Source organism: Trachypithecus francoisi, unplaced genomic scaffold, assembly GCF_009764315.1.
Source record: "Trachypithecus francoisi isolate TF-2019V2 unplaced genomic scaffold, Tfra_2.0 Lachesis_group17, whole genome shotgun sequence".
Classification (NCBI taxonomy): Eukaryota; Metazoa; Chordata; class Mammalia; order Primates; family Cercopithecidae; genus Trachypithecus; species Trachypithecus francoisi.
The window spans coordinates 20,365,415-20,376,704 of NW_022681462.1; the positions used below are offsets into that span (position 1 = coordinate 20,365,415).

The 11,290-nt window shown below is 50.6% G+C and overlaps 1 protein-coding gene across 1 annotated transcript; it reads right to left on the bottom strand.

The window, feature by feature from the left end:
- Positions 1 to 5,152: 5,152 nt before the first annotated feature.
- On the bottom strand, positions 5,153 to 7,309 carry ASPRV1 (aspartic peptidase retroviral like 1). Its single transcript, XM_033239327.1, has one exon. The coding sequence runs from the start codon at positions 6,847 to 6,849 to the stop codon at positions 5,722 to 5,724; it is 1,128 nt and encodes a 375-aa protein (XP_033095218.1). The 5' UTR covers positions 6,850 to 7,309; the 3' UTR covers positions 5,153 to 5,721.
- Between the last annotated feature and the right edge of the window lie 3,981 nt (positions 7,310 to 11,290).

The window sequence follows — 11,290 nt, forward strand, 5'->3', positions numbered from 1 at the left end:
CCATCATCAAAGACCAAAGGCAGATAAAACCACAAAGATGGGGAAAAAGCAGTGCAGAAAAGCTGGAAATTCAAAAATCAGAGCTCATCTCCCTCTCCAAAGGAATGCAGCTCATTGCCAGCAATGGAACAAAGCTAGATGGAGAATGACTTTGACAAGTTGAGAGAAGAAGGCTTCAGTGGATCAAACTTCTCAGAGCTAAAGAAGGAACTACGTAACCAGCGCAAAGAAACTAAAAACCTTGAAAAAAGAATGGATGAATGGATAACTAGAATAGTCAATGCAGAGAAGACCTTAAAAGAACTGATAGAGATGAAAACCATAACACGAGAAATATGTGACAAATGCACAAGCTTCAGTAACTGACTCGATCAGCTGGAAGAAAGAGTATCAGCAATTGAAGATCAAATGAATGAAATGAAGCAAGAAGAGAAGTGTGGAGAAAAAAGAGTAAAAAGAAATGAACAAAGCCTCCAAGAAATATGGGATTATGTGAAAAGACCAAATCTACGTCTAATTGGTGTGCCTGAAAGTGACGGGGAAAATGGAACCAAGTTGGAAAACACTCTGCAGGATATCATCCAGGAGAATTTCCCCAACCTAGTAGGGCAGGCCAACATTCAAATTCAGGAAATACAGAGAACATCACAAAGATACTCCTCAAGAAGAACAACTCCAAGACACATAATTGTCAGATTCACCAAAGTTGAAATGAAGGAAAAAATGTTAAGGGCAGCCAGAGAGAAAGGTCGGGTTACCCACAAAGGGAAGCCCATCAGACTAACAGCAGATCTCTCAGCAGAAACTCTCCAAGTCAGAAGAGAGTGGGGGCCAATATTCAACATTCTTAAAGAAAAGAATTTTCAACCCAGAATTTCATATCCAGCCAAACTAAGTTTCACAGATTTTGTCACCACCAGGCCTGCCCTACAAGAGATCCTGAAGGAAGCACTAAACATGGAAAGGAACAACAGGTACCAGCCATTGCAAAAACATGCCAAAATGTAAAGTCCATTGATGCTAGGAAGAAACTGCATCAACTAGCAAGCAAAATAACCAGCTAATATCATAATGACAGGATTAAGTTCACACATAACAATATTAACCTCAAATGTAAATGGACTAAATGGTCCAATTAAAAGACACAGACTGGCAAATTGGACAAAGAGTCAAGACCCATCAGTGTGCTGTATTCAGGAGACCCATCTCACATGCAGAGACACACATAGGCTCAAAATAAAGGGATGGAGGAAGATCTGCCGTGCAAACAGAAAACAAAAAAAAGTAGGGGTTGCAACCCTAGCCTCTGATAAAACAGACTTTAAACCATCAAAGATCAAAAGAGACAAAGAAGGCCATTACATGATGATAAAGGGATCAATTCATCAGGAAGAGCTAACTATCCTAAATATATATGCACCCGATACAGGAGCACCCAGATTCATAAAGCAAGTCCTTAGAGACTTACAAAGAGACTTAGACTCCCACACAATAATAATTGGAGACTTTAACACCTCACTGTCAACATTAGACGGATCAACGAGACAGAAAGTTAACAAGGATATCCAGGAATTGAACTCAACTCTGCACCAAGCGGACCTAATAGACATCTACAGAACTCTCCACCCCAAATCAACAGAATATACATTCTTCTCAGGACCGCATCACACTTATTCCAAAATTGACCACATAGTTGGAAGTAAAGCACTCCTCAGCAAATATAAAAGAACAAAAATTATAACAAACTGTCTCTCAGACCACAGTGCAATTAAACTAGAACTCAGGACTAAGAAACTCAATCAAAACTGCTCAACCACATGGAAACTGAACAACCTGCTCCTGAATGACTACTGGGTACATAATGAAATGAAGGCAGAAATAAAGATGTTCTTTGAAACCAGTGAGAACAAAGATATAATATACCAGAATCTCTGGGGCACATTTAAAGCAGTGTGTAGAGGGAAATTTATAGCACTAAATGCCCACAAGAGAAAGTAGGAAAGATCTAAAATTGATAGCCTAACATCACAATTAAAAGAATTAGAGAAGCAAGAGCAAACACATTCAAAAGCTAGCAGAAGGCAAGAAATAACTAAGATCAGAGCAGAACTGAAGGAGATAGAGACACAAAAAACCCTCCAAAAATCAATGAATCCAGGAGCTGGTTTTTTGAAAAGATCAACAAAATTGATAGACCGCTAGCAGGACTAATAAAGAAGAAAAGAGAGAAGAATCAAATAGACACAATAAAAAATGATAAAGGGGATATCACCACTGACCCCACAGAAATACAAACTACCATCAGAGAATACTATAAACACCTCTATGCACATAAACTAGAAAACCTAGAAGAAATGGATAATTTCCTGGACACTTGCACTTTCCCAAGACTAAACCAGGAAGAAGTTGAATCCCTGAATAGACCAATAGCAGGCTCTGAAATTGAAGCAATAATTAATAGCCTACCCACCAAAAAAAGTCCAGGACCAGACGGATTCACAGCCAAATTCTACCAGAGGTACAAGGAGGAGTTGGTACCATTCCTTCTGAAACGATTCCAATCAATATAAAAAGAGGGAATCCTCCCTAACTCAGTTTACAAGGACAACATCATCCTGATACCAAAGCCTGACAGAGATACAACCAAACTCTTATGTCCCCTAGAATCACTCGGGGATCTTGTTCACTGCAGATTCTGGCGCAGGTCTGGGTGGGATGGAGAGTCTGTATTCTCAACAGGCTCCCAGGTGATGCTGAGGTCGCCTTCCTGCTGGTTCATGGATCACCCTTTGGGTGGCACAGGGGTAGAAGCCACTGGAATTTAGACCATGGGTTCCCAAGCCTGCTGTACTTTGGGACCATTGGAGGAATTGATGTTCATTGGTCTTCTCTGGTGATTATCATGTGCTCCCAAGGCTAAACCTTCACATTGATCCTGCATCCTCCTTTCCATCATCACAAATGCAGACCCTAAGTCTAAGGACTGCCATGGTGTCCAAGCGGAGCCTTTGCTGCTGCTTTACTCCTTCCTATACCCAGAAGCCAGATGAATCTTCCTGCTCCCGCATGGTTCACTGTGGGAGGCAGGTGTGAACGACTCACCCAGGCAGCAAGCCCTCTGTGGTGTGGCCACTACCCACTTTGTCTGGCTTCTCTCCCGGGCTTCTCTGTTGTTTGATACCTGGCTTCCCAGAGAGCAGCTGCTCACAGTCCTGCAGCCGGGTTCCACGTTGACGCATCGGCAGCTGTGATCACTCTCACACCCACGCAGCAGCGGTCTCAGGCTCACTTGGGTCTCCCAGTAAGAAGCACCACATGGTCCCTTCCTCCATGGGGGCCGTGATTCAGATGTCACAAACCCCACCCCTCACTGTGCCCTCTCAGGGGGCCCACATTGCTCTAGGAGAGAAAACTGGCTGAGAGCTGGGACCTGGGGGTTCAGACAGGCTCTCCTCACTCAGAGCAGGGGAAGAAGGTGTCTGCTGCTGGGACACGGCATCCCATTCGCAACCACCCAGGACAGGGCTCTGCTCCCTGTGGTGTGTGGGGAAGGGCAGGGAGGCTGGGGTATTGCTCTGGAATTCTGGCCTGGCCACCAATTCCTTAGTCCCCTCCCCAGCTCCCCACCCACCCGCTTACAGACCCTTTACCCTCCCTCCTTCCATCCTTCCACCCAGCATGTGGCTGGGATCCAAAGGACCTGGAGGAAAATAGGTCACAGGGAGGTGCCACCTGGATTGTTCCCTCGGGAGAGGGCTCAGCCCATGAGAGAGCAGCATGCATTAGGCCACAGAGACCAGGGCTGAAAATTACATTTGAGAAGGGGGATGCAGGACCTGGGAGGCATCCAGAGGCCACCCCTTCTCCAGTTCCCCCATCACCTTCTCCAGTTCTCCCACCCTCTTCTCCAGTTCTCCCACATACTTCTCTAGGCATCACTTTTCTGGAAAGAGATTTCCTCCTGATCCCACACCTGTCCTTCCGTCCACATGCCCTGGGGCTGATGGAGCTAATTTCAGTTAATATGCTTGGCTGCCAAGGAAGGGGCCTGGGTAAACCCCGGGGATTAGGGGCTGAGCCATGCCTCAGTTCCCGGTAGGATCACAGCTGGAATCGGAGGGAAGAAGGGGCCAGGGAGGGGCGGCTGATCCTGGCTCAGATCAGCTTCAAAAAGTCCAGGGGCTTCACTCCTGCCTTCTGTCCTCCCTCAGGAGCTGTCCAGGTAGGAACTTCGAGAGGCTCATTCCACCCTGGAGGATGGAAAATGGTCCTTCACGCCTCCATCAAGAGGTCCAGGATCCCTGCATGCTCGTGTCTCTGACCTTGCGCCAATCTTCCTGGGCCCAAAGTTTGGAGGGTACAGGCCAACCCCCCTGAGAACAGGCCCGCCCCGTGTGCTTGGTGGGGAGGCCTGCGCTTTGGAACAAATTGGCTCCTCTGTGGAGACTTCTGTCCACTCAGCTTCTCCCTTTGGGTTTCAGATTCCCAGCCCTGCTGCATTCCAGAAAAAGATACAGAAATTTGGAAGCAAATACGAGGTAGATCCCTAAAAGAGATGCACACCCCATTTCCAGATCTGGGAACATCCTCCTCTCCATCAGGTCGCTCTAGTTTCAGGCTCTGTTGCAAGTCCCTCCAGGAAGAAGCTGACCTCCCACCGCCAGGACCCTGCATTGCCGCTGCCTCCCCCGTCCTCCAGCACACCCTTGGGCTGTCCCACGCAGGTTAACACTTGTCTCCTGGCCCTGCTTTCTGCCTCCAAGTTCTCTCTCCTGGACAGCTGTAAGAACCTATTTGCCCAGCAGACACTTTCCTGTTTGTTTATCATAACTATAATTTTCCAATCCCCAATCAAGACATCTCACATAAGACTTTAGGGTCGCTTTTGGGCATGGGGCAATGTGTATGGTAAAATACTACAGATTGAAATAAGTAGAGGAATTATGATGATTCAAAATAATGAGAGTAATTCTGGAGGGAATAAGTCAAAATATTTTATGCTGAGACTGCCTTAGAAAATCCAAGACGTGTTGTCACTGTGTATATGTTCTTACACCTCCAGCTGGGCACTCAGTAGACACGTGACTCTCCCTTGTCTTTGATGTTGACTCCCTCTCACAGTCCTCGCATCCTCAATCAACACATTACATGGTTTTTCCATGAATCAATCTTTATTGGTGTTTGCAGCAATTGAATTATTGGCACAAGGCACAATGGGCTTCAAAGCAAATGAGAGACAGAAAATACCATTGTACAGGTGGAAAGGCTCTTCAGGAGGTGTCTCAGAGCAACTGTGACCCTCACAAAGACCCTGCGGCTAGGACCCAGCCCAGCTGAGACAGGCTTTGAGGACCTGAGAGTGACCAAGCCATACCTCAGGGGATCTAAAGGGGTTCCACAGTTATTTCAAAGACAAGCATTTCTAGCTTCCTTGGGAGCTCTTCCAGCCTTTGAGTCTTTGTCATCAATAGCAGCTTGATGACCATGGGGACCCTGTCCCTCTAAGACAGCCTGATCTCCCTCACCTATGCCTGTTCAGTGGAAGCCTCCCCAGCCAGGGGCAAATTAAGGCCCCTGCAGAGGGAAGAAGAGAGGAGGGAAGAGCAAGAGTTGATAAGTGGATTGGCCAAGCCCAGTGATCCCCCTGAGGATATGCGCCCCCCCACACACAGTGGTGGGCCTTCCCACCAATATTTAGGAGGTTAGAGAAAAGGGGGTTTCTCAGTGGGAGAGCTCCTGCCGCCCTTCTTCTGAGGAGGGGTCCTCCTCTATGAGCTCCAGGTCAAACTCATCTTCCAGGGACCCTCCCACAGGCAGAAGGCGGAACTTCTTCCCTTTCAGGGTGCATGTGCGGTGCTCAAAGTCCAGGACAGCGTTGTGGTCCTGGAGCACATCAGTGCCGATGATGGCTTCCTCAGCACTTGCATTGGCCACTAGGAACTGTGCCTTCAGCTTCAGCTTGCCTAGGGACACTGCTGTATCCCAGACACCCAGGATCTTCATTTCAGCACCATTGGCCACCTTTACCACGCTCTCAAAGGGCCGCAGAGTGTCCAGATCCCCATCGGTGACCTCCTCCCACAAGTTTGGGTGGACCACAGAGACCTGGGCCCCAGAGTCCACCAGGAACCTCACGGGCACTTTACCAATCTTCCCTTTGAGATAGTAGCCCTTACCCATGCTGTTGGCAAAGACAATCTCTTTGGGCAGGTGGCTGGGGGCAGCCCCAGGGACCCCAAAGGCCTTCAGGAGGGTCTCTTTCACAGTCCTGTAGTCTCCCTGGTCCTGGGGACTGAGCCCATTGTAGATGTCCAGGGCCTCTCCTCTGAGGGACTCTTTCAGGAACCTGAGCTTGGTGATATGGTCCCAATGGTTGAGGTCGTTGATGACTTCAAAGCGGTGCAGCCAGAGGTTTGGGACCACATTGGCCCCATCAAAATGTTCCAGGACGAAGGCATGCTGCCGGCGGCCTTCCTCACTCCTGGCTCTGCTCCCGGCCATCCTGCTGCTCTCCCCTGGAACTTCAGCAGCAACCCACGCCAAGAAGAGAAACCCACAGAGCAGTGTCGGCGCAATCACGCTGGAAAACGGGGCCTCTCGAAGCAGAGCGGGGATGACTTGCCCAGCCTTGGGCAAGCAGGAGGGAGCAGGTGCCGCTGGTTGACTGACTGCTGGGGCAGAGGCAGGCAGTGCTGTGGCCTGCTCACTCTGCAGAGCCTTTTTGATTCCTAGGCTGGCCCCCGGGCTCCCCATTCTTCTTTGTTCTGGAAGCTCCGCCCCTCCTCGCTCCGCCCTCCTGCTAGCATCCGGCCGGACTAGCAGGATGGGTGCCTCACCCTCTGCATCCATCCTTGGACCAACACCAGTCAGCCCACATCCCAAGAAAGGCTGGCCTCTGTTGAAGGGGGACTACCCTGTACCCTCCCCAGCCTGTGTTCCAGAATAACAGATGAGGACACGGAGGATGTGATGACATTCAGGTATTTGTCATCAGCCAGAGAAGGAAGAGGGAGGCAGGGACTGGATGCCCATCAGCTCTGAGACCGGGGAAGCCCCTGTTGGCCTCCCCCACAAGTGACTACTTTGAGTGGTCACAGGAAAAGAGTTTACATGTACAGAGCTCCTACCACGTGCCAGGCACTGGGAAGTGTCTCACACACATTCTAAAGCAGGTATGGGATCCTACGGATTTCCTGGAGAGGGAGGCAGAGGAGGGTCCCAGAATCAAGAACGCACAGAAATGGTCTTTTTTAAGTGAGTGAGGGGACACACACACACACGTGCACAATCTTCTTACATGGACTCCATTGCTGCAGTAATTTTCCTTCATTGATCACCCCTGATTCAGAGGCAGAGGGGTGGCCGAGCAATTTTGGGTAGGCCTCATATTGGACTCCATGAGCGTTGTCTCCACTCTATTTACCCCTCTCCATTTCCAAAAACTGTTCCAAGGGTCCCTGCCCCAGGCACTGCAGCCCTTCCTTTCCCACTTCCCCGCATGGTCATTTGTGGAAAGATCATGGGGAAATTTCAGTCCCTTTTCATTCTGAGAGGGAAAACGTCCACCATGTTGGCAATGCCAGTGGTGAGGACCTGGAGGGCTCTGGCTGTGTGCCCCTCCGCTGCAGGGGTAAAGGGTAGCACCGGAGGACCTCCAGGCGTCTACAGGGGCTATCTATGAGTCCAAGGGCTGGAGGCCTGACTTGGGGCTGTGCAGGGGCTGTTGAAGGAATCCACTTTTATGTCCGCATTCAAATGTTGCTCCATGGAGCCTTCTGCCTGTCCCTAGCAAGAGCACCCACTCCTGGTTGAGCGTGTTTTACAGTGTGCTCTGGTGGTTTGTTCACAAGTCTGCCTCTCGCTATGAACCAGAGTCTGGGGCTCGCAAACTTGACATTTGTGATTGTCTCCAGCCCCCACAACAACTTCCTCTGGGACTCAGGGGCTCTTTGCTGGGCTCCAGGCCTAGCTGTGTGCTGTCACCAAACAGGAATGATTAAGGATGGGAGAGGAGGAAGACTCAATGGCACACCTGTGGCTCTGGGGCTGTTTTTCCTGGCCAAGAGCCTGTCCCTCTCTAGCTCCCTATGCCATGCATCACTCAATGCCTGGCAGAATCCCAGCAGCACCCTGCCTTTGGACAGTCCTGCCTCTGGATAGCCCAGGTCCCCAACCGCACTGCAAGACTGTGCTGTCCCCAGCCCCTTCCACATGATTCAGTGAGCCAGCGGAGAGGCAGCTGGGTCAACACCTCTCATCACAGCTGCCTGGCTAAGGTGGGGCCATTGTGGCATTCCAGGAGCCCAGAGGAGGGGGCAATGGAGTCACTGAGGTGTTGAGAGCAGGTGGTTCTTTGAGAAGACTGCATAATGAAAACCCTGCATCCAGAGAAATGGCCCAGCCACATGCAAGACCAGGAGGCCCCTCCGCAGATGGCCGTTTGCAGATAGCGTCCCAGCTACTGGGATGAGTGCTGTTCTGTGACTCAAAGAACTGACCCAGTGGTTTCCTGATTCCCTGGTATTCATTACCTCCGCACATCTGGTCCCCTGGAAGTGGAAATGAGTGAGGAGGTTAGCATGCGACCAAGGGAGGAGCGAGGAGGGGTGGCTTGTCAGCTGACAAGCTGGGACTGCTAAATGCTCTGAACCGGCTTTTCAAACCATAGTGGTAGACATTGAATTCCAGTCTCCCCGCTGTGCTTAGACTAGAAATTGGTGGTCCCTTGGGACCTCATTTGAGTGGGTTTGGTGCTCACTTTGGCAAAGTCGTTTCACACACATCCCCTCGGGGAGCAGTGTGACAACCTGGGAAGCAGACCAGCTCCGCCCAGGGCCCTGGAGCACAGGAGCTTCCATGGCCTCAGGTCTCAGGCTTTCCAGCGGCCAGAGAAGGGCATTCTGCAAGGACAGGGAGGTGGAATGCTGGGCTGGGAGAGGTACAGCATAAGCGCTGGGGGCAGGGGTCTTGGTGGGCAGTGGAGAAAGAGCTGCTTGTTAAATATTCAGGAATTTGGTGAGTCAATTGTTAAACCAATTGGTACTTGAAATCAGACTTGGTGGAAGTATTTACACCACCAAAATTGGCAAATACTAAATGAAGACTTTTTCCCCCTCTGGAATGCCAGTTCCATCACACCCCTGCCTGGAAGCCTTGGTCACACTGACTCTCTAGGGCAGGCAAAGCACTGTGGCTGGTGATGGACAAGTTTATGGTAACCTCCACCCCTGCTTAGCTGCTTGGGCCCTCTCACCAAGGAGCCCAAGTCCACCTTGGCCCCATCCTTTCCCACAATCTTTAGACTTCTGTGCCGCTGTGGCTTGAGGAAGATGACCCTTCAGGTTGTCTGTCCACACAGCACCCTCTGGGACCTCCACAACGGAAGCACACAGGGGCCTCGTGGTTACCGTGAGAGCTGGAAGGGGTCGGCATCAGCCTCTGGCTGAGTCTGGGAGTCTGTCTCTGGCTAGGATCAGGGACATGGGTAAAGGTTAGTTCTCAAGTTCCCTTATGCCTTGCGAGGTATCCATCCTTAGAATAGCCTGGAAGCACACAGAGACCTTGGAATGGCTATGCCAGAGGTGCCCCATGAGCTAAGCCAGTCAGGGCAGCCAGGTGTGACTACCTCCTCCCAGAACCTAGGAAATCATGGTTAATTATTGACAAGTATAGGTATTGGGGCGGGACACCCTCATTATCACCCATTAGCGATTCCTGGGTGTACCCTGAAGCAGGCACACCGTACTTAACCCTGGAGGAGCAAAGCAGGACAATAAACAGGAAGGAGTGGGGCTCGCCACCCTCCACGCCCCCTCACTGAGATTTCTGGGCTGTGAGCTCCACCAACCCAATTCTTTCTCAGTTCCCTGGTTCCCTTTTGCCGTCTCTTTTCTGTTATTTTTTTAAAATTGTTTCACTTCTGATATTCACTTGGATCCTTTGCCTGCTTTAGTCTCCCTCAGGACAGTTGGGCAAATCAGGACAAGCCCAAGACTGGGCCTGTCGGGCCTCCTGAGACCTGAAGCCCTTGGTGGGCAGTGAGTTCACCCCAAACGCTTTATTTTATTTTTATTTATTTATTTATTTTTTGAGATGGAGTCTCACTCTGTCGCCCAGGCTGGAGTACAATGGCGTGATCTTGGCTCACTTCAACCTCTGCCTCCTGGGCTCAAGCGATTCTCCTGCTTCAGCTTCCTGAGTAGCTGGGATTACACCAGGCTAATTTTTCGTGTTTTTAGTAGAGACAGGTTTCACCATGTTAGCCAGGATCGATCTCCTGACCTCATGATCCGCCTGCCTCGGCCTCCCAAAGTGCTGGGATTACAGGTCTGATCCACTACGCCCGGCCCACCCCAAACACTTTAGACCAAGGGTCCAATCTTTTGGCTTCCCTGGGCGACACCAGAAGGATTGTCTTGGGCCACACATAAAATACACTAACACTAACAATAGCTGGTGAGCTAAAAACAAACAAACAAACAAAACTCATAATTTTTTTTTTTTTTTTTTTTTTAGTAGAGACGGGGTTTCTTAGCCAGGATGGTCTCGATCTCCTGACCTCGTGATCCGCCTGCCTCGGCCTCCCAAAGTGCTGGGATTACAGGCGTGAGCCACCGTGCCCAGACAAAACTCATGTTTTAAGAAAGTTTACAAATTTGTGCTGGGCTGCATTCAAAGCAGGCTAGACATGCTTGCTTTAGATTGTTCCTGCGGCCTGATGACTTCCCAGAACACAGTGGCAGCTTGCAGAGGAGCCTAAAGCCTTCCAAGTCCTGAGGGTGGAGGGCAGGGCCCACCACGCAGGGTGAAGTGGGGAACAGACCCTGCCTTCTAGGGAGATCGGTTTTTGAGCCAAGAGCCCAGGGCAAGAGACACCTTACGGACTGGGGTGCCCCTAGTGAGGCCCCGGCTGGAAGAGGAGGGTCGGGAAAGGGTAAGACCAGCACAGCCCTAAGCCGCTCTGCCAGCCCACCTTGGCCACTTCCCCACACTGCCAAGGTCAAGGCCACCCTGGGAAGCCGGTGGGAAGAGAGCAAAGGGGGACCCAGGGGCCCTCCGGGGTGGCATGGGGAGGTTGGAGGGAGACAAGGAGGTGCACTCCTCCGTGGGCGTGAGACCCACCCTACGCTCAGAAAGGCCCCAGTTTGGTGTGATGCTCTGCTGTTGCTGTCCTGAAATTCCTGGTAATTTTGAATGAGGGCCCATGTTTTTCGTTCACACTGGGACCCTGCAAATTAAGTAGCTGGCTCTGTCCCCACCCAGTCCAGTGGTGGAGTCTTCTCTTCATTCA

Bases quoted from the DNA above. Each gene is read 5' to 3' on its own strand.
- ASPRV1 (XM_033239327.1), bottom strand. From the start codon at position 6,849: ATGGATGCAGAGGGTGAGGCACCCATCCTGCTAGTCCGGCCGGATGCT.